This window comes from Schistocerca serialis, chromosome 3 (assembly GCF_023864345.2).
Source record: "Schistocerca serialis cubense isolate TAMUIC-IGC-003099 chromosome 3, iqSchSeri2.2, whole genome shotgun sequence".
Classification (NCBI taxonomy): domain Eukaryota; kingdom Metazoa; phylum Arthropoda; class Insecta; order Orthoptera; family Acrididae; genus Schistocerca; species Schistocerca serialis.
In genome coordinates, this window is record NC_064640.1 from 124,798,465 (window position 1) to 124,822,968 (window position 24,504).

The 24,504-nt window shown below is 39.8% G+C and overlaps 1 protein-coding gene across 1 annotated transcript in view; it reads left to right on the top strand.

Moving 5' to 3' along the window:
- Nucleotides 1–1,515: 1,515 nt before the first annotated feature.
- Nucleotides 1,516–24,504, top strand: part of LOC126469815 (ephrin-B1) — a 576,130-nt gene continuing 553,141 nt past the window's right edge. The window contains exon 1 of the mRNA XM_050097094.1: nucleotides 1,516–1,683. Coding sequence (XP_049953051.1) covers nucleotides 1,565–1,683 — 119 coding nt within the window. The 5' untranslated portion in view covers nucleotides 1,516–1,564. The remainder of the gene's footprint in view (nucleotides 1,684–24,504) is intronic.

Consider the following 24,504-nt stretch of genomic DNA (forward strand, 5'->3'; position numbering starts at 1 on the left):
ACTGCATCATGTTTCAGGAAATAGTTTTCACTTTTTATGTTGATTTTGAGTTAGCCAGTTTTTCAGGAGTCCTATACGCACTGGCAGCGAGCAATTTCGTCTTTCACAATACACCTACCTGCTTTCATGGAATGAATTCCACTGCTTCTCGACGAAAATAAAAATGAATGGTGGGCTCCATGTGGTTCCCAAGTCGTGCAGCGACCGTAAACCATAAAATTACCAAATATGCAGCAACCAGTCGCAGAATCATGTTTTATTTATTCACTTTTGCAGATCGATTTCAACTGATTAACAGCCATCATCGGGGCTACAAATACAAGAATAAAAAAATAAAAAAAATTAATAACAGTGACCAAATGAATAAATATACGTGAAGCAACGTAAACCAATTAAATGTATATAGACGCATTAAACCATTTAAAATGAACATACAAATTTACCTTTCAACCATCTACTCAGGGCACATATTGGTTGAAAGGTAAATTTGTATGTTCATTTTAAATGGTTTAATGCGTCTATATACATTTAATTGGTTTACGTTGCTTCACGTACATTTATTCATTTGGTCACTGTTATTAATTATTTTTATTTTTTTATTCTTGTATTTGTAGCGCCGATGATGGCTGTTAATCAGTTGAAATCGATTTGCAAAAGTGAATAAATAAAATATGATTTTGCGACTGGTTGTTGCATATTTGGTAACGTGATGAAAATAAAAATGTAACGTGTTTTCCTGCTACCACAAATTACTCCTATACATGCAGACAAGAAGAACATTTCACCACAGCATTGTCCTTTCCTCTTAATGAGATGATATTTTTGTAAAAATTGCCGTTTTTATATAGAACGACGTTGGTGCCTACAGACACTCAACGGCGAGGTTAGCAGCGTATATAGAACGGTGTATTATTGTTATCTCCCAAGTTTCTGTTTATATATTCTTAATATGTGTAACGATCAATGTAGCCATGCACAGAAAAAGAACCGCACACATAAAGAGCAGCTTTTAATGCAGTTAACGGTTGATGAACAGTGAATTTATACGTAGAAAAACACTCATACACGAAAACGGCTTTGATTTACACAGAGGTAGGACTTAAAAGAAGACCTAGTATATTTTCTGCAACTGGGAAGAAATCTACTTGAGCGCTGTTACGAGACAGGCCTACGTCCATTGGCTTCGCGGACCTGCGACGACGTGTGTTGCGGGGTGGTGGTAGCTGCTGCTCGGTCGTCAGCTTTCGGTAAAACAGAAATAATTAGTTTTACGCTGCATGGAATTTGTACACAACTGTAGACATTCTATGTACGCAACAATAATTTGTATCGAGAGTGTCTCCGCGTTGGTTGTTGCTAACAATTGGAAGCAGACTGCCCGGCGATGACAGCGATGGTCTCTGGCGTCTGTCTCCCCACCACGCGCGCGGGAGGCTGGTCGCTAGTGCGCATGCGCGGCCATCACGCTGGCCGGCAGCAGTGGCGCTTTACGGCGCTTAGTGTGCTGGTGCTCCTGAGACGAGGATGTAGCCAATGTACAGTGCGTAAGGCTTTAGTGATCAGCATGCAGCCTGGGGCCGGCCTCACGCTTGTGCTCTTAGTGTCACTGGAAACTGTGCTTCTGTCCACCGTCAGTGACTGCACCAAATCCTTCCACGTGCACTGGAACACCACAAATCCAATGTAAGTGATGTGAAGACCACCATGTCAACCACGCTGTGAAGTGTTGTCCTCTCGTCACGTAGTTTTTACCGATTTTTAAGTCGTTCCTTCTTTTTAAAACTATCGTACCATATAGTGATTATCCAACTGTGTTGATTTTGTAGTCAGTAGCACGTGATGCGACAGCCGAAATCCGTACTCAATTCGCACGTGTAAAACATGACAGGTTTCATTGACAAACGATGAAACCCGTCAAAGTTTGATCGCAGGCATGTCAAAACAACACACCAGAAGTATAACTGTGTGAAGATCATAACGAGAAAATGAAGAGGGAAGCAAGACGACGAACAGATATCAAAAAATAATGAGTGTCTTAAGTGTATTTCAGGTATTCCTGACTTTGGGACGTGATTGTCATGCGGGGATTTGAAATTTCAGTGAAATTCAGTTTTGAAGTCGTATCTTTCATGTCAGACTGGGAAATACCGTAGCAAGGATCTAGCGTTCTTTAACCTTTTGTAGTGTTCGGGAAAAAATGCAGGCTGTGTTGAAAAGGCTTCGGACTTGGCGAGCAGCACCAAAACTGCAGCGTTATGAACAACCCCTCGAACAACGTGATACGTCTTTGGTGGATCCGGACAGGTTCCGTAGAACGCATAGTGTGAAGGAAGATATGAGATCCCCCGGACTACACCGTCCAGTCTTTGGCGTTGTTGCCGATACGGCTGCACGGGGGGAAAAAAGACAGGTAGAAACAAGGGGAGGGAGCCAGAGAAAGAGACGGAACATGAGGATCAGCTGAACAATGAACACAGTAGGTGGATGCGTGTATGTTTCCGCCCGATCACATTCACATGAAAAATTTCTGGGCATCGCTGCTGAAAAATAATTACATTGTTCAATTTGTTTTCGTCAGTTCCTTTAGTTTTGTGTACAGCTGTTTTATTTTCGAGGTAACGATGCTATTCCTTTAGTTTCAACAAAAATATAAATGTATATAAAAATAAATGAAACGTTTTCAGTTTTTTTTCTTTTTTAGTTTACCATGAGGTAGGTTTTGTTATAAAATCCATATAATGGACTGATGTAGTGTAACGTTAGGGATTGTTTTGCGATTATATTTGCGTCTCAGATGGCAGGTTTTGCTTTGTTTTTGTTGTGTCGCCAGTAAAAATGAAGTTAGCCGAGGGATGCTGTGTGGTCTGGCTGTAGGCGCCGCGGAGCGTGGACACGTTGTTTAGCCCACTCCGTTGGCCGCCCTGCAGTTCTCCGTAGCTCAGTTTTTCTTCACGGAGACCGACCACGTAGAGTGCTTCAGCTTCTATCCACTACAGATTAAATGCTTTCCACCGAAAAGACCTCAGTTAATGTTACATGCGATCACCTGACGAATTTTCTTTCCGGGTGACTGAATAACATTTGATTTTCCACTTTCTTTTGTATACTTTTTTGTGGAAGTAATATCTTTAGTGGATAAGCTTTATACAAATGATTTTTCCCCATACAGGGAATCGTGTGTAATATTAGTTTTTATTTATTTTTCTTTTTACTAGACTCAAATATTATCTGACAGTAAGTTACCTTGTAGAGAGTAGATTCATGGGACTGATTGTTTTTAATACATACTGATGGCTGATGTATGTAGATAGCTTGCGCCAAATGCAGACTGAGCGGCATTATTATAAAGACGGAAGTATATAGTAGCCATACTTTAGTGTTCGTAGGAAATTAGCATTTCGAAGTACACCGAAACGTGCGGCCGTGTGAACAGCACCTCCCTTATGTGTCAACTCAGGGTACCGATGCTCTACCGGAAGCAGTTCCTGACATTAGGAATGCGCTCCGTGGAAGGCGATAAATCAGAAGCCGTGGGACACCGAAACCAGCGACCGGCGGCAACCAATGTTAACGCCCGCCCCAGCGTGCGCCTGCCGTCCCATTGTTTGAAAATTAGCTGTATGGAAGTTACGTCTGAGGTGTGCTCCTTTACTGCATAACGGACTTATCCATCCCAGCGTTAGGGAGAAATTGGTTTCCTGCCTACGAATGACATACACGGAGGGCATGCGATGAAAACTCCAAGCTTCCGTTTCGTGTACATCGTTAATAATAACGAACAAATCTCGGGAAATGATCAGGCACGCTGAAACCATGCCCAGGTATAACAAAACGGAAACTATGAAAATAAAAAACTAAAATCACAGAAGGTAGGAATCACGAATCATACCTGAAGGGAATTCTGTAAACAGGAGAAGAAGCATAGCGTACCTGGGGAAAAAAAAATGTCGACCTCGGGCCAGTTTTTGTACGTGTCACTGGCGATGATGATATCAGGATGGCTTCCATTTTCACAGTTCAGAATGTATTAACATAGTAATTCAAAACAGCCTTTGTTTCTGACTGCAGCTTCTAAGGAATCGCACTTACGCAGGTGCACAGCTCGAAAATGTTGCGCTTAGTTCTTGAGACTGCATCAACTCAAAGTCAGTTCTACAATTATTACATTATTAATAGAAGTAAAACATGGAGCGTGCTAACAGTGAAAGGAAACGCCTCTGCCAGAATGAATTTGTCGCAGCTGTAAAGACGAAGAACAGGAGCAATATCGGGGCTATAGCTTTTTACGACAGCGCTCTGGTCTGTTACAGTTACTGCGTTCCGGTATTCGCAGCACATATAACGCTTCGTAAATCCCGTCTGCAAACGGCTAACACTCGGCTGTAACTGCGTATGCGACTCGCGATTCTTTTTCCACTCCATGGATAAATGTAGAACGCACATGCAACGAGGAGCAGCAGCATCCTTTAGAAATTGTGGAAAATCTTAGTTTTTCTAGCAATCATGAACTTTTGCCATAGATAACAATATATGTAGACGCTCGAAGCAACCTCAGGTATTGTAATTTTTTAAAGAAAGTTCTATTCCTTTTTTTTCGTTTTTTAACAAATTGTTGTTGTGTTAGTGTGAAAACTGCTCTACAAAATTGTCGAAAACTATTTTATAGAAACAGTACTATTTCTTAAGAACGTCATCGTAGTTTCTATGAGAATCGAGTGAGCTAATAATTTTATATTGCTTACACGTGCGTGGAGGCCCTATCTATGAAATGATTTCGTTGTCTAAGGTCATAGTTCTTTTTCTGTATGTGCGCTAGGCACCTCTATTTAACTTTAACTACAGCTTCATTTAACTGTTAGTTCGTTACAGTTTTTTTTGCATGTATCTAGCAAAGAGCGGTTCATCCGAGAATATTTTATTGGCTTTTAAATTTCTGCATACTTTCCGGATATCAACAAAATCACATTCTGTCTCAACATCTGAGACTAATCACGGCTATACGGAAATAACTGATAAAACAAAAGCTTTGTCTTCTTTTTTTTTTAGCAGCTATTTATGAACATATACCGTTAAACTAGTTAATGTTACTGACATTTGTGTACGAATCCAAATGCCATCTTCGAACTAGTAGTTGCTCATTCAAATTTGAGATCCGCCCACCGAATCTTATTCTCTTTTCTTGGTACTAGGGCGGCAGATATTCTAAATTTTCAATGACCACTTCGAAAAATGGTGTCTTGATTTCTTCCAGTACAATATGAGATTATCAGTCCAGACACTTGTTTGTAATTGTTATTTTTTTAGAGTCTTAAGAAATTCATTTTAGCATCTTACATTACGTTATAGGCCTCTAAATATTCATTTCATTTCTTGAGTTAGAAGTACGAAGATAATATGTTGCAGGAATTAAACATCTGACAAGTGCAAAAAGATTTCGTTTTCCTTACAATTTAATGAATACAGATAACCTACATGTTAGTTGCAAAAGTTCATCCGTTAAATAAGCAAAGAATACTCCGCTATGTGCCCAGAAAATAGTGCGATATCAGTACTTTGATTGTATGGAAGGCTGTTGTGTATTTGGGCGATCTTTCATTGTTGGAATTATGTAATGTGCCAATTGACGAATAAGGATCACCGCAAATCAGCTAATTATGGTATTAAAACAAGAAGTGTTAAAGCGACTATTGGTTCTCTTAATAAAACATTTACAAAATTTCGCTCTCTTGTATGGGACATAATATAGAAGATAGACAGAATATCAGCTGATACGTCCCAGTTGAACTGTTTCTCAGCATTTGATTACAAGAGCCACTGGCCGCACTGAACGCAGATATGAAATAGTGACACAGTTCCATGAAGCATATTATTTTTTAAACAAGCAGAAACTTGTCATAGCCGCACACTCAGTATTGCCGAAATTGAAAACTTCTATATGATACAAATTTCTAGCAGTTGTAGGAGTGTAAGAAAGATTGGAAGCCTGAATAGCAAGGTCTCTGTCTGACCATAACGATTAATTTGTTCCGGCGTTACCTTAAATCACTCCAGAGGAATGTCGAAGAGCCGATTTTGGACCTCTACTTCTTAATTATTTGAATCCGTGTCCTGTACATGGGGGATGAAATCCCGTTGAAGAGTAACAACGAGAAACGAAGTTCAATGAAACATTTCATGAGAGCTTTTAAGTTATTGACGTAGCAAAATTGCTGAAGGTTTCACATGTATTATTTATTGTGAGGCGAAGTAATCATGCACAGAAACAATCATATTTTAGTGAAGTTATTATTTTATGGATCAATAATTTAAATACAGTGTGTTGCAAGTGTTTTCTGCAGGACGTGCAGAGAGAATATGTGGTCAGTTGAGGCGACACTGTTCTGCAAAGTGGGAGAAAACAGTGTCTGCTGCACATAAGGTGAGACTGTACGCAGGGAATTGTGAAATGAATGCAGTGGAAGCGCAGAGAACAAGTCGGCTGTCATGTAATTTTAACCACGATGTGGGGCAATCACGGACTCAGCTTCCGCTGGTCGTGAAGTGAAAGCTGTACGTGAGTGCGCCGGCTCACCCAGCAAGCTAATTTCTGATTTGCCGCTCTTTCCATGCTAATTAAATATTGTCAGCCCATCTTATGACGCGGCCAGTGTTGGAGCGTTGTGCTGCCGAAGACAGATTACGCGCTACATTGTTTAAAACCACAATGGAACGTGCATTGCAGCCGTGGATCGTTCTATATAGCTGTACGAGGCGTGGCGATACTTTCGTAATCAATACAAAAGCTACCTTGCGTACTTCTGCGCAGCTGCCATTTTTCTTGAATAATAATACACGATATTTACTGCATTTCTTCTTCTGCAATTCGTTGCAACACTCCTTCGATTATAAAGATTTGGAAAGACATTGGATGGAAATAATACATCTCCGTCGCGCTAACTAAAGTATATCTAATTTTTAAAACACTCTCGGAAATATTCTTTCTATTTTTTGCGTCCACTGCTACCTTCGAGCAAAAAGTACATGGGAAACTAATAGTTGTCTCCAATAACCTGTTCTTATATTATCAACATTTAAAAGTGAAAAGAAGTAGTGCTCCGAAAGAAAACCGTCCGCTTGGAGCAAAGTATAAATGTTGATGAAGTATCAAATTACAAAAAGGACGATGACTGCGGTGATAACATTGCATTTTAAACAATACCTGGCTTATGAAATGATTCATCTTCTCTGTCTTGGTCCACAGCGTAAGATTTTTTTTTTCAGTAACTGAGATTTAAAATATATAAAGTTTGATTTCAATTTAGTTACTTACTAGCATGAAGAAATTTTTAAAAAAGTGTGGTATGATGATGTACTGAAGTGGTCGGGGTGTTAGAAAATGTTAAAATGAATGTATAATACAGTGTCTATGTGACCTGATGTCTTTAAAGACATATGATGTTGTTTTCCTTACAAGGCAACTGAAGTGATGATAGGAGTAAAATATTACTTGAAATTTTACAAACTCTTTTTGAGAAAGCGGATATTTCCTGTGTAAACACAGCTCAACCAAAAGTTACATCTGTTTTGGGTTACTTCATTTATTTTTCTCGTTTTACAATCATTGAAAGCTTTGTTAGGTGTAGTGTAGCTAAAACTGAACACAGAAGATAAAGGTGGATAGCGAATATTTTTCTAAACTGTTCGCCTCCACTCAAACGTTACGTTACGATCGCTTTTATCAGAAACAGGGATGTTATGATATGTGTTTTAACTGTAACATTGAGATAGTTGTGCCAATAATGAAAAATTACAATTTTATAATTTGCCGCAAAATTCCGACTCAGGGACCCCAAGTTGTAGACCATATTTAAAGTTTGCTCAAATATTGTATGTATCATGTACCTGAACAAACTGGCATATTCGTTATAAACTTCCCGGTATTTTCTTACGTCTGGAATATTATCCCTCGAAGGAAGCTGAAAATGCGTTGATCAGCAGCTGGAATGGCTAAATTATGACGCGCCAGTGCGTTTGAAATTTGCTTCTTTGTTTACGTGTCTCGGAACAAGAAGCGAACTCTTCAATTCGGCGTAATGAAGTAGCTCGCTGTAGAACTGGCTGATTTAATTAAGAAACTCTGTCAGTTAGATCCTGTACCGAAGCTAAAATTCATACGAACTGAAACAAAAGCACACAGCTCTTTGGAATTAAAGTTGTATACACGAATCTTGAGTTTCTAACAGAATTTTGACAGCATTGTAAATATATTCCGATTGGTGCTCCTGCAATAAGACGAGCAACGTCTCGATGTCTCGGACAACAGAGAGATAAAGCGAAATACTGTTCAAGGAAATCCAGTTTGTCATAGTTATGTCATTCATTATTATTACTAAAGTGTCCATAATGGTAGACAACTGTAAATTGTCCGAGTTATCAGCTAAGACATTGTGGGGCTGAAATCAAATGGCGTGAAAGAAAAAAAGTGCCACCGCAGAAAAAATGTACATGCATTGAAATAGAACATTGAGACGTAACAAATATATAATAAAAATCCTACTTTATCTTGTGAAGAAAAGATGCACAAACCGCTCGATTTTGTATACGGTATGTATTCATCAGTTCAGACTTTTAAAAGCTTAGTTCCTTCCTACATCAAAGATTTTTAACTCTAAAAATCTCTATGCAAATGTGTCTGTGATGGTTCATCTCTAATTAAAGCAAATTCTCAGTTAAAATTCTGATTAGATTAGTCATGCCTCCCAACGTGCTTCTCTATGGGGAAAATAGCGTTACTTCCAGTTGTACATAGGAGGAAAACAAAATTTAATCGTTTTTGTCATCAAGCAGCTACTCATACGAACTCCAACATCATTAGAAATCTGTTGTCTCAATAATTAGCATATGATGTAAATATGTAAAACTACAACCATTCGCCGGCCGAAGTGGCCGTGCGGTTAAAGGCGCTGCAGTCTGGAACCGCAAGACCGCTACGGTCGCAGGTTCGAATCCTGCCTCGGGCATGGATGTTTGTGATGTCCTTAGGTTAGTTAGGTTTAATTAGTTCTAAGTTCTAGGCGACTGATGACCTCTAAAGTTAAGTCCCATAGTGCTCGGAGCCATTTGAACCATTTTTACAACCAGTCACTTTTTTTAAAATAGTTATTTACTCATTCCATCAACCGCTTTTCGAACATTTTCAGGCACGTCATCAGATGGTTTTCCACAAGTTACATAGCATGATGCTGAGTCACGAGAGTCGCAACCAGCATCATGCTGGAAATAGCTATGTAACTTCTAGAAAAACCATCTGAAGATGAGCCTGAAAAGTTTCGAAAACCGGCTCATGGAATGAATTAATAACTATTTCAAAAAAGTTACTGGTCGCAGTTGTGTGTATTTACACTGAATAAACAGTCTCAGGTCCTAAAACATCCATAATAGATAAACTTAACTAGAATATGTATTTTCCATTTCTGTCTTAATGTATACTTGTGGCTCAGTACCAAAACTGTAGCCTAATTGTTTCATGTGCGCTGTAAACAGTTCGTTTACACCATTTTAATGCCTTCTTCTATCGTATCCCATTGAGAAATACCAAAATCTGCAAAGTCACTGGCAAAAATTTGGCGACTGTCACAGCTCCTGATTTAATTGATGATTCTTAGCCGTAACTAATAGCAAAAAATAAGGGCGACGGGTTCTTCCACCGAAATCTTCTGATTACTGACGTCGGCGATTAGTAAAATAAATTATATTTGATCGGTAGCTTTCTGTCCCGGAGTTTCTTTCATTTTCCTTTTTTAATAAATGAGAGATGTCGAGAAGTCAAACTGCAAGGCTGCGACATGAAACGTTTCTTGCTCTTTAGGCACACTTACTTTTTTAAAAAGATCCAAACGAATTTTCGGTGTGTGTAACACTGCTCTGTGAAAATCACTCCATTAGTTGTTTTTAAATTTTTGTTGTTGTTGATGTTAAAACTACACGACAAACGCAGATGCGCAATATTTTATTAGAATTACGTAAGATTGTAATCATTGATAATGCTACGGGATCGAAATTTTCCACGTAGTAATTGGGAAAAAAATTAAGGGAGTTTGGACAATACACATGTGACGTAAATAATTGTGCGATGCCGTGAAAAACGTTCCAAACAGACCACTGAGCGAGTTATTTAGCCGTAACTAATTTCCGGGCCTAGGCTTATCTTCGTGCTAATTACAACATAGTGCTCGTGTAAGGATAGTGGTCTTTCCATGAAATAATATAAAAAAACCGAATGCATTCTTGCACTGTGTCGACGTGAAAGATAGAATGAAGTATTACTGTAAAGCTAATGTCATTTAACTGCGTCTAATCATTTTTGACGCTGAACTTATTTTGGAGCCATTACTAGTTTCAAGCTAATGGACGCTCGTATTATCTTTCCTTTCCAGACGTCGTTAGCATATTGCTTCGTTGTCATTTAAATTTGTTGCTTATTTTAGAGACGAATTTATAGCAATGTGAAATTTCGAGCCGTAAAACATTTAAAATAATCTTTTAGAGAGCTCGTAAATAACAAAGCGAGTATTCTGAATAAGAAAGCATTTTTAAAATTTTTTGTGGCTGAATCATTATTCTAACTAGCTTTTATTTGTCGCAAATAGTGACCCGGCGTTTTTAGTATTTAGTAGATGATTATACAACCACGTTTAGTAAAGGAGTTTTTGCGTACAGCCATCTGAAAAAGAGTCTGAAATAACTCGAAAATTCAATAAGTCTGAGTTAGAAGTCAGTACAACAGGTACAAACATCTGTGACTTTGGAAAGGTTTAATGAAACTTCTGTGAACTGCAGTTGCGATCGTGGCTTTCAGACGTCAGAGTAGAAATAAAATTCCAGTTAGCGTTTTCTACGTTGCGATTCGGTTGCTTCGCTACTATGGAGCGTTTAAGCCATTCAAGGGCCGAGTGAAATGTATGCCAAGTGGGAGACAGCCCCTACCTTTTTTCTCGTTTCCCTCCAGAATACCTTACAAGCCTGGCAGCCGTAAGTAGTTCTCTCTGCGCTCTTAAATTCGGCTGCTCCATATCGCATGCTCCTCCTTAGCGGCGGGTCAACGGGCGTGCGTTTTCTCCTTGTTTACCGGTGCGTGCAATCGTTACGACTCATAACATCTCTTGCAGTCCTTTCTCCGCTGCGTTTCTTGTCCTCCAGACTCTCACTCTCAATGGGACGTAACCACTAACAAGTTGGTCCGTGGAGCGAGCTCTTATATTACTTACCGTATTCAGCGTTTCGGGTGAGCGCTTGTTCCCCGGACGGCCTGCTCTTACTTTCAGCCCCCTCCTGTCGTTTCTCTTAAAATGCAAGTCTTGTTGAATGTTCCTTGGAAATGAAAATTTTCAGTTTCGCGACATCCATAGTCAGCTCGAAATGAATTTAAAAAAGGATTTCTTGACGGAACAGTCGCGTGTGCTGTGGACTTTATTATTGTTTTTATAGAAGTATAGTCACTGACTTGCCTTCGTAAACTGAGATGAAAACATTACTACAGTCACATGTTAAACAGTGAAAACTAGTTACTTCGTGTAGATCGAGCATTTACACGAGTCGCGCATGGCGAACAAAATAATATTCCGTGGAGACTAATTTTCCATTTTAGTTTTTTTTATGATCTTACAAACATGTCATAAATTGGCAATATTTTCGTGTATTTAGAGGTTTCAAAGCAATTTCGTCAGCGTTTGCGTCCGCCGGATACTTTTTTTATACGCACATGTGTGTTGTGGTTTCTTGAACTGCGTCTGCTTATTAATAATAAGACCTGTTCCCCTGCAATATTTTCAGTTAATATTACCCTGCGTTTACTAGAGCGCAACAAGTTACGATAACGATGTCAGAATTTCGCTCAACGACGGAGCTTGATTTTGCATTGACTGAGCGGAGGAAAGTCTGTTTTGGATGTGTTTCTTTTACGTTAAGTTTTGTGGAAGTAACTAAGAACGACAATTCCGACGAATTTTTTGTGATTAGGTAGACCAATGAAATAGCACAAAATAATTAAAAGATCGATTTCACTGTACTCGATTCTTTAGACAAATAGATATGCGATTCTAAGAGAAGGTTAGAAACCAACACAAATGTAGAATCTGTACCATACAACAAGAGAATGACTAAACCATGATACAGTTTTCTCGTCAGCTGTTATTAAGAAAATCATTCAGTTATTTTATCTAACGCTGTTTGTGTGAAGGAAAAATACTGGAACGTATGTTTTTATTTGGATACATATTCTGTCTCCGGTCATTAACAGATACACGCTTTTGGGCATATGTATTACATTTTTTAGGGCGTTTCTTACCTTACTGCAACCTTAAGCAACCATTAAGTCAGTAACACAAATTACGCCTACGAACTGTTAAATACTAATGATCCTCAACGGTGTGCGTGTTGATCAAAACGTCGCATTCCCAGAATATAAGGAACATATGGCTCCAGTTATCGCTGCTTTTGATACGGAAGGCATCAAAATCCTCGGCTCATTTTCGGTAAGTCCACTGCATTACGTTCCAATTTATGATCTCATTTTTCGGTAATAGCTTTTTCAAACAGAATTACAACTTTCAACTAAATTATAGGAGGGATAGAGTTTCCGGTGCTGTCGACATAGAGGTTTTTATAGAGTATTTACACAGAATCAAACTACCGGTGCATAAAAAATTATAGCGCAGAAGCCATCACTTGACTACATATTTTTTTAAATTTTAATATAGTGCAAGACTAATAGGCTATATCTCGGAAAGTTGTAAAACCAGGGACACAAATTAACTGTTACCGTCAATATCATTTGTGGAAGAAGTCTGTTTGGCACTAGAATTTCTTTCGCAACTTCTAACACGTTTGCCTCTGACAAGCTCTATAATGCCAAAAATGTTAGGTTTCTTCGCGTTTCGCACACTGTGTTGAACTGTATATTCCCATAAAACGTGATGAGTAAGATATTCTCAGGTCGGAGAAGGTAAGAGTATAACAATAATAATTCGCATTATTCGTCAAGTAAAATTGTGCCAATCTTTTAAGGAAGATACTATTCTTGTGAGTGTATGCTTTTAAGAGATATTTCAGGAATTTACAATAATAATTTTAATCATAGATGGTATACGTACGCTGTCATATAATGCGGTTAAGAACATCGTTACTTTCAAAAAAAGGTACAGTGAACACATAAATGCCTACAACACTGTTTTTCTAAAACAGCAATCGCCACCCGCACTTATGGCGCTGGGCACCTATTCCATTACATTAAAAGTATACTTCACGTATTACATAAGATAAGGAAGGGAAATCGAGAGGATTTATTTGAAGAACTTGAAAGTGTCATCAGTTACACAATACATGGTAACAAGTTATTCAATGACAGGTTAGAATGTAACAATGAAAATATATTTGATAATTTCTTCATCGAAGAATGTTTGTTCTTGTAGTGTTAAAATTTATCCTATATCTGAAGGCAATCAGCTACTTCTTGAAAAAGAAAGAAACTGAAAAAATCTGTGTAAGCAAAAAATGCAGTGAAAATCACATTTCGCCAGCGTACCATGCTATAAATATGTTTGTACAAACATCTCTGTAGTCTTGACACGTAAGGTGTCTTTAAAGAATAAGAGGTATTTTGTTTTTTCGAAATAATTTGATTTTTTCAGTGTTACACCCTCCAAAATAGTTGCATCAGATACTACATACTTATGCCAGTGGTTTTGCCATTCGCCGAAATACTTCTGGAAGTCGATCATTGGGTCTCTCAGCGATGCTTTTTTAATCTCTTCTAAGCTTGTAAAACGATGACCCTTTACAGTTTTCTTTATTTCTGGGAACAGAAAAAAGTTACTAGGCGTCAGTTGTGGCGAATATGTGGTTGGGTCATCATTGCAGACTTGTTTTTGGCCAAAAAATCACGAATAAGCAACATATTGTGAGCAAGTTCGTTGTCGTGGTTCAAGAGCCATGAGTAATTTCGCCGCCTATCCAGGCGTTTTTTTCCGATTTCTTCACGCATACGGCGCTGAACATGTAAGTAGTACTCCTTAGTAGATCATTCGACGTTGTGGCAAACACTCATGGTGTACTCTGCCGGTAAAATTTAAGAACGAAATGAGCGTAACCTTCGTGCATTTGATCGCACGTGTCGATATTTTTGGTTTTGGAGATACAGAATACTTCCACTGGGGCAATTGAGCCGTAAGTTTCGACGTCTTATCCATAAAACTAAGTTTGATAATCTGTTATGACAGGATACGTTCCACTAGTTGTAGATCAGGGGTAGTCAGCCTTTTTTACCAACCGCTCACTTTGTAGCTCTATTAGTAGTAAATTTTCTAACCGCCACCCGGTTCTACATTAATGGTGAGTTGTAAAGTAGGGAAGTAACCCTATAAGATTTATCAACAAGTTAAAGCATATAATAGAAAATTTCACACCAAATACTGTGTGTCAATTTTTTTTAAAAATCCTAATTAAAATATTTTTTAAAACCCATACCGCCTACAATACACCATGAAAGGTGGAAAGCCCTATAGTGGGAGACTGGGGCCAGCCAAGTTGACTGCCACTGTTCTAGATCGTTGTTCTAGCAACCCCTGAGCAGCTTACATTCGCTCCTGCTTGGTTCGAAATTCAACAATTTGAAACAAACTTCACCGTCACACGTTTCATACGCAAAACAGCCGAAACACTCGTGGAATGAGCAAAGTGTTACGCCAACATCATCTGCGAAATCTCTAATAGTGATTCGGCGATCGTTAACAATGATGTTTCTCCCTTTTACCACAGATTCATCTGTCGATAAAGTAGTTGGGCAATCTGATGATGAAGTAGTTTGTCATCCAGGGCTCTAGTCGTCTTCAACGTCGTCACGATCTTCTTCGATATGCGTGTATTTGTCATAAACCTTTTTTTTTTTTTACAGATAGCAGACTCACCAAAAGCTATATTTAATATGTATAAAACTTTGCTACTTATTGTTCAGTTCCTATGCCAAAATTTAATACAACATTTCTGATCCATGTTTATACAAAGTAAATAATCACAAATATTACGAAAACAGGTGACAGACTAAATATCTGACATAGCTAGCTAGCACTGTACGTATACTTTTCAGACACGTTTACCAACACAACAAAGAAAAACTAGTTCAGATCGGACTAATACAACCCGCAAAATGACGTAATTTCCGTTAGTTGTTGAACAAAACTCGTGAACTATCAAAAACTAAGAAAGGGTGAAATGACGGTGTTTTGGGCTTGCTCGAGTGCGCCACCACCTCTGAGTAAAAGTACTCTTGTGATTATTTAAATAACACAGCCCCATTAGTGGCGCTCACTAACATAATTAATATTTCTGGACAGGGACAACCTCACTGGCACCCCCAGGTGTGCACTTCTCAACACTGTATAATTAACCGTTAATGTACAAATTACAGGCTCCTGATGATGACGTCATACTGTCGAAACGCTTCGGGCAATAAATATTGTGTAAAATAAACGTGACTGAAGTGCTTTTTTTATTTTTTATTTTTTTTTTTATCTTCGGTATTGTTATACAGGTGAATCCAGTTGATGTGACAGTATCTTTCTCGGTAATTCTATTGCGAGCCTCCTACAGGCAGACAATTAGCTCTATTTGGTTAAAGAGAGGAACAAGGGTAGGGGGGAAAGACTAACGTATAAGGCATTCATAAGGAGAAAATTTAGGAATATGTAAACAGGAACCGTCAGACGCACTCTGCTCCTTCGGGACGCGATTCTGTTTTCTTACTGCGCCCCCCGGTTGGGTTAATTCTTATCTCTGTGGGTGCCTCGGCTATTTTAGATAACAGGAAGTCAGTCCCTGCACACGGTAGCAGAACGGCCAGAGCTGGAGAATTTCTAGAATTCCTACCGACGATAAAAAGGGCTATCAAAAGTAGCGCCGCGTCAGCTGGGGCGAAAGTGAAGAACGGTACGCGGGCTGGCTGGTATCAGAGTGATTTCCCAGAATTAGCAGCGGCCGGTTTAAAACGTCAGCGCGAGGGGTCTGGCCGTGATGACCGCCGTAGCGAGAATCGAAGGGCGGCCGCCGGTTAGCGTGGGCGGAGCGGGTCGACCGCTGCGCCTTCCTCCAGCAGGTGCTGGCTGGCGCTCCTCTTCCGTAAAACTTCCATCCCAAATCTGACTGCCGCTTTTACCAACGCAGAAATAAAAACAATTCGCAACAGTGTTCCGCGTGATATGTGTCATTTGGAGGGGGGGCAAAAAGTCCTGCCTGTCTTTCTCTGAGACCAAATGTGACTTTCTCACTTTTTCTCTCGCCTGTTCTGCCTACTGCATTTCAGGTATCTCCAGCGGCTTCGACGGAAACGGGGTGGAATACACATTATTGTGTGCTTCCGGCATGTCGAACAAGCCCACCTCCCTAGAAAGCATAAGGCGAAACGTATCCAGTTGAATATCAACCGCATCGCTTTCTGTTACAAAAGATGGTTTATTCATGAGCGAGAATGGCAACCATTTGATGTCGCATTATCTTCCCCTAACTATCGTAGCTCGAAGACAACTAATAATCGCTGTAAATCTTACATTTTCAATGTTTGTGGTGTGAGCATTACATTTGTTTCTCAGTTCACTGCGTTCGTGGCAGGTGTAATATATTGCAGTTGTTACACGAATCGACCACCCGTATCAACTGGGTGTACGTAGTGTTACGGTGTAGTGATGGGCAGAGAGGCGACGGAATCCGACTTCTTGTTTGTCACGGAAGAGTATTCAACTGTATCTTGCTAAAACAGAATCAGCACAGAATTCTTCAGACATTTATATGACTAATACCACAAAAATACTAATATATCGTACGTGGGATAAAAAAAAATTGACGTAGTTATTCCAGTGTAGAGCTTATGCAGAATACTGGCTTACATCCCTCTTAGTGCCATTCCAAAGGTGCTCAGAGAAATATTTAATAATTTTTTTCAGTTATACAAAGAAAACTAGTCCAGTTAACGCATACAACATTAGAAAGTGGGGAGTGTAGATCTTTGCTTTGTTCGTGCGTGTTCTTTGCGTCCTGAAGACAGGCTTCTTATTTAGTTTTGAGTTAGCAAATTTGCATCGTCGTAAATAAATATTAGTGCAGTTCCATGTAGGAAATACAGAGTATCTTCCGTGTAACTGGAATGGTAATGAGTTTTCTATTATGATAACATTGATCAGTTACAGACTACGTTATGACCAAAGCTTAACTGTATAGCCACATTCGATGTGCAATACTATGGCTGCGAAGCTATTCATGCTGGGATATACTGGTTTTTAAGAATCATGTTTCTGCTATCTGCCCTGCTCGAAATAGGTCATCAAGCATTCAACGAATTTTATACAATTTATAAAAAATTTTTCTTTTTAAAATTCAGTCTTGACCGCACCGCGTATGCTACAAGAACATAGGTGACCTGTTTCGCTCATATCACATGACCATCACAGACCCATGGCATCCTTCGAAGATGGTAGGTGGATAGGTGTCAACAGTTGACATCACAGCAGCTGAGAAGAGTGCTCCACCTACCATCTTCGAAGGATGCCATGGGTCTGATGATGGTCATGTGATGTGACCGAAACCGGTCACCTATGTTCTTGTAGCATACGTGGTACGATCAAGACTGAGTTTAAAAAAAAATTTTTAATTTTTTGATGGCTGTTCCAAAAATGTTTATTAAAATTGTTTATACAATTTAGTTTAGGAGAAGGAGGGGATTTGTGTTTAACGTCCGATCGACAACGAGCTCAATAGTGACGAAGCACAGGCTCGGATTAGGGAAGGCTCAAAAATGGCTCTGAGTACTATGGGACTTAACATCTATGGTCATTAGTCCCCTAGAACTTAGAACTACTTAAACCTAACTAACCTAAGGACATCACACACATCCATGCCCAAGGCAGGTTCGAACCTGCGACCGTAGCGGTCACGCGGTTCCAAACTGAAGCGCCTAGAACCGCTCGGCCACACCGGCTGGCTTAGGGAAGGATGGAAAAGAAAAGCTGCCGTGTCATTTCGAAGTAACCATCCCGGAATTTGCTTCAAGCGATTTAGGGAAATCAATGAAAACCTGAACCAGGATGCCCCTACGCGGGTTTGAACCGTCGTCCTCCCGAATGCGAGTCCAGTGTGCTAAGTACTACGCTACCCCGCGCAGTACAGTTTAGTTTTGTAGCGCACCAGATGCAGCTCGCTATATTCTAAGGGCACTATGAGAACCTAACAGTTTCACGTTTGTGATATATTTACGTGCATAAAGTTCCATAGAAAATGTTGCCTTTGAGCATGTTTTAAATATATTTGTATAGTTTGGAAACGCCAGCAAGTGGTATTTCACGCATGCGACAACCGAACTGAGGAATTTGAGCTTGGGAGAAAAGCCTCCGAATATCTCAGTGCTCTTGTAAATAGCACAATTTTTTTCTCGCGTTTGGGATTCTGACAACAGCCGACATTAGAATGGTTTCTAAATTAAAAAACTAAATAGTTATTGTAATTTACTATTTACTTCTCCGTGTGCTTATACACCCATCGAAAGTTCCAGGTTGGCGCATTGGTTAAGGCATTGGACTCACTTCCGGGACTAGTGGTGTTCAAATCCTTCGTAACCCACCCTGATATTATGAGTTACCCTGTGTTTCCCAAAGTCTATCAAGCGGAATGCCGTGATGGTTCCTGTGAAGACAATGCTGCCGATTTCCTTTACTATCCTCGTCCAATCCGGTTTTGTTTTCTGTCCCTAACTGTCTCAACGTGAGCATGACTTTAAAATCTGATCTTTCTTCATTCAGAATCTCTTTCAGAGAATACCGAATTTATCGTTACAGTAGTTTATTTTCCCAAACTAGGCAAGCTGTATTTGTTATAAGTTTTCTCAGAACAGTATGTTGCAGAAAGTTGTGAAGAACGCATGATAGAGAGCGAAGGGAGATTGCGACGCAGTTGGGGGGGGGGGTACAATAAAAAAAGAAGAAAGCATTTATGTGTAAAGTAAATACTTCAAAGGTCTGGAATTTAATATCCTGCCTTTTAGTATTCTCATACAAAACTTCATATAAAACTGAAAGTCCCACTATAACTTGTTGGGGGAGTTGTTTCACAGATCGGGAAAAAACAGGTGTGTATTACCTTCATTACTGAAGTACTATAGCGTAAAAACCTAACTGTCTTACTGTTAAAATGCATTTCATTTGCCAGTGTTAAGTCTGGTTGGTTTCAGAAGGCTGTTACCAGTTAGAAACGATGAACGGTTCCATTGAAACATGAAATATAGTCATATAAGAATATGTTAGACTCGTGGAGACAAAAGGGAAAAGATTAAATCATATGAAGAACGTCTTCCTTCGAGTTGAACTCTCTTCATACGATGCCCGGACGTGCTGTTGACTATTCTTTAGCACATTTTCCCACTGGTGTCTCCAAATTCGAACCAAACCATTCTTCATACCGGCTTTCTTCTATATTGTTAAGGTTGCGAACTTCAGTCGATACATACAGTAGCCTTATCGGATCATTTCATTGTCCATCCCTCTGTGTGTCCGACTGTTAAGACCCCTTTTTCTCAGGAATGGTTAGAGATATCAAGTTGAAATTTGTGTCACATATTAAGGCCTTACAGGTCCTTGTCCGTGAAAAAACATTGAAGCTTCGAAGTCAGTGCAGTAAAAGGATACAGCTATTTTTTGATACTCGCAAACTGACTCAGCAAAACCTATAGGGTACCTCACGTTGACCTGGAATCATGAAACTTGACAAGAAGCATGGTTTCACATTACAAATAAAAACATCCTAACATTGTTAATTTGTAATTATATCACAAATATTTTTGTTGCGATTACGAACTTACATTGCGTTCGTAATCTGTTAAAACTCTCAGGATCTATTGTAGAGGCTCTGATCTGGTTTTCAGTAATAGGTAGAGTGAGTCACGAAGAAGCTTTGAGTGTATAAATTACAAGTATTTCATTCTAATTGGCTGAGCTGTGATGAAGTCCCCTGCCGCTGTGAAAACGATGCATTTGCCATCTAGCGATGACAGGCGTAAAACCGCCCTACTTCCGCGCCACGCCGGTTCGTTATCCTTCCAGACATTTCCTGACAGTCTACGGCACTACGCTTACGACATGCTCAGAATCCGTAATGTTTCAGAGCAAGGTAATACTCGTAACTGATGCACGATTGCACTTCCACTGTATTGGATGAGGTTTCAATATCCTATAAAATATCCATTGAAGCATTCTACAGAACAATTCAACATTTGCGTAACAATAACAGCCCTATGGCCGGCTGTACGTTTTCTTCTTTGGAGGCCTCCGAAATTCTTACCCGTAATCGCAGAAGGGACGAGAGCAGACGAATTCAAAGCATGTGCAACTGCGAATTAGAAAGCATGTTAACATGACTCCAAAATTAATAAAATAAATTAAAAAGTACAGTAGCGTGTTGTAAACCACACAAAAAATTTAAACTTGAAACTGAAAATTAATACAGTCTCGAAAGTCGTGGGCTTCCCCGGAAAGAAAGTCTTGGATTTCTCCGGACAGATATCGGTAATAGACAAAAATTGTCGAGATTCTCGAGTCTGGGAATTGATGAACTCTCTATATACATAATTATTTTTGTACGCAACCGTCGCAGCGACAGTCGTATTTGCACTTGTACGGTTTTTTAAGCATCTGTTCGCTTTACTCGTACTCGACGCTTACGTTTTGCGTCTAGTTTTCGCTTCCACATACGTTCCAGCGACGTACCATACAACCCTACAGGAAGAACTGCCTCTCTGTGTGTACGAGAAACTCTGACCCACTTCTTATGTGTTTCATACGTATTTCAGGTGATCATAGAAGCAGTTTTGCATTGCGTTATGCGGACTTCGGACATAGATTGATACACTAGCACTGACGTGTTTGACAGACCTATATCCACCAACTCAAGCGCAAATTTAGCTCACTTCTTGGTGATTACACCTGTTTAGCAGCGAAGCGCTCGTCGCATCTTGACGTTGTAATAGGTCCTGCCGTTCCTGTCATCGGATAATGCTAGCTCAAAAGAAAGCATAGAACTGATATATTTTCTTTACTCGAAGAGGTGCAAAAATTTAACGTCTCATTGATATAACATGTAATTCGAGTTGAATATTTCATTCTAAATCCTACTTGAACAACGTGGCAAAATTGTGAGGCATTTTAAGTATACTCAGCCGGATGATGATAAGACCCCGGATTTCGTGTTCACATAAGTTTCTCGGTCTAGGCGAGTCACTTTAAATTAGATTGAAGTTTATGTAAAGCCTCAGCCAATTGTTTTCTGGTATTTGTTCAATATGACTAATCTTGCAGTCTTTGTTAACAAACAAGCATTCAACCTTAAAAAGTGGTTTCAGTATCTTATGTGACACGTATCAGCCTCGTCCAAGGAAGGGCATCTAGCTCTTGCTATAGATGAGTGTACAGTTACGCTCTTCACGTTAGCTAAAATTGTGATTGATTCGTAACTAGAATAAGCCACATCATATAAATACCTGGGAGCAGCGACCCACGGAGATATGACGAGGAACAACCACAAAGGGTCAGTTGCAGGTAAGGCAAGTGAAAGGCTTCGATCTTTTGCTAGGTTGCTGAGTACACGTAGTTTCTCTGCGGAAGAAATCACTAGCAAACCACATGACCTGCACTGAGCTGTCCAAGTGCGTCGGGTCCATATCGGGCAGAATTAACAAAACATGTAGAGTATAAAAGAGGACAATACGAACGTTCACTGCCTTGTGTTCTTAGCAAAAGAACTACATAGGAAAGTCCAAGAAGCTGTTTTGAAGATAAAATCTATGAATATTCATCAATCGCTTGTCACTCCGTAGAAACCACGATGATAAAATGAGACTAGCGCATAGACTTCTAGACAATCATTTTCGTTACACTCCATCTTTGAATGGAGCGGAAAGAAATCTTAATGTATGGAACAGTACAAGGAACGCACTGCAGGTCTACTGTAGAGCTTCGCTTGCTGCATAACTAGACGTAGACACCCGTGGCAAGCATTCTTGCTTCTAACAAAAAGTCATGCATAAAATATCGTTGGCTTCTGCAGAGATCAGTGGTAGCATAAACGACGGAGACTTCCCAATGCACCCCCTCGCCATCAGATTTAGTCGTAAGATTGCCCGTCAAAAACTGAACGCAGATCAAGCGTGATAACAGGAAGAAGGTGTACCGAGCTGTGAAAAAATAAGCAAAATAGAAACAGTGAACTGGCCAAGCTCAAGAGATGCTGCATTGAGCATATTACCTAGCCATGACGTCGAGGTTATGTGGTTACTATGATGCACTCTGAACGTGGTGGTCCGTGTTCAAATTTCGCTCATGCCCCAATTGTTTTTTTACAAAATTATGAACTGACCGTCTGGTTATTGACGTGTCTGTTCGCTGTATTGAGATTTGTGTCTGTGTCGTGATGTAATGTCCGTTTGCAATAGCGAGGTGTAAGAAACGGACCTCCATGCATACGTAGCTCATATTTGTTCTGCACAACTGCTACGTGTTATGAATCTTGCTTTCCGTTTTGATTCTTGAATTCCTTTGTTGTGTCATAGTTCACACCCGCTTATTTCTTGTTTCTGTGAAAGGTAGATGCGACATCTTGCCTGCTCTCATCATTCATCACATTTACTCGCGACAATAATATATTCTTTCAAGTATGACAATTACCAAGACCACAGAACGAAAAAAAGTACGTCAACGACCGAACCGAAAGTTCGTAATTTTGTGAAAATAAATTGGGGTACGGGCGAGATTTGAACACTGTGACCACATAACCACAACGTCGTAGGTACACAATTCTGATCGATGTAGCACATCTTTAGCTTGGACCGTTGACTGTTTCTATTTTGCTTCGTTTTTCACAGTTCACTACACCTTCTTCCCATTTTCATGCTTGATCTGTGTCCAGTTTTTGACGGGTTATCCAGTGGGACATCTTACGACTAAATCTAAGGGGGTGCAATGGGAAGTTTCCCTTGTAAGTATCTACAGCCAGAAGACTTGTCTGGAGTTTCGGTAATAAATTATATACGTAAAATCTCCTCGTGCATCAGTCTATTAGTGAAAACCGTATCAAAATCCTTACAGTAGTTCTTATGATTAGCCTCACACACAGGCAGAAAAAAGCGGCGGGGGACTTCATATATACGCTTCGAGACCCTGTGGATCACGCATTCTTCCCATTTGAGCATTCTTTCTCGTCTTCCACGATTCTCTCATTTTTTTCTCCGTAGAATCTCTCCAGTCTCCTTTGTCCCTGGTTTCTCTGGGACTTCAGTTATTAACCTCACATTCCACTTGTGTATCTTGTCTCCGTATATGTTCCTGTCTTCAATGTCTATGGGAACGAGTTGTACTTTTTCTAGGACAAGTTTGACTTGTGATCCGTGGTGTTGTTGACTTGTCTCCTTGTATGTATATCAGAATTCTGTTGGAAAGTCTTGTTTGTGGGAGTCTTCTGATGTGACTTTAGATCTTTAACCTCCTTCTTCTGACATCTGCTGCTGGGTTTGACATCTTCTCTGTCGTTTTCCTATAGTGTAATGTGAATCTCTCTTCTGTCAGCTTGGAGCTGAGAATTTTTCCCATAATTCTACGTTCTTCCTCCGGTATGCTTTCCATATCACTTTTTTATGGAGTGTTAGTGTCTCACTTGTGTACAGTTTTTCAGGTTTAGTTACTGTGTTGTAGCGTCTGGTCTTTGTTTGAATGGACAGCCGCCCGGGGTGGCCGAGCGGTTCTAGGCGCAATAGTCTGTAACCGCGTGACCGCCACGGTCGCAGGTTCGAATCCTGCCTCGGGCATGGATGTGTGTGATGTCCTTAGGTTAGTTAGGTTTAAGTAGTTCTACGTTCCAGGGGACTGATGACCTTAGAAGTTAAGTCCCATAGTGCTCACACCCATTTTTTGAATGGACATGCATTTCTTATTACATATGTCTTATGTTTTACTGTTGTCTATGTCTTGTGTTTCTTGTAGTCGAGTCACCTGTGCGATCTTTACGCCTCCTGTAGGTTCGAGGATTTCACCTAGATATTTAAAATGTGTAAGTCTATCTTGCCATATTTTGTGTGTCATTTCTGTGTGTTTAATTTTGAGCAGAAGAATTCAGACTTCTGGAAATGGATCTGCAGGCCAACTTCTACAGCAGATTATGTTAGTATTTCTGTCTGTTTCGTTGTTGTTGCTTCGTTGTCCCAGAGTATGGCCTGATTGTTGTGCGAAAGCTAGTTTTGAGATTTCAATCTTGCCCCGGACCGATCTATATATACTGAAACATAAAGAAAAGAAGCAGCTGTGTATTTTTGCTTTCGAGTACATTCCTGTCGATTATAGCACTTGACGTGTTATCGGGTAAGGTGACGTAGTGATTAACAAGCTGGACTCTTATTCATCTACATCTACATCCATACTCCGCAAGCCGCCTGACGGTGTGTGGCGG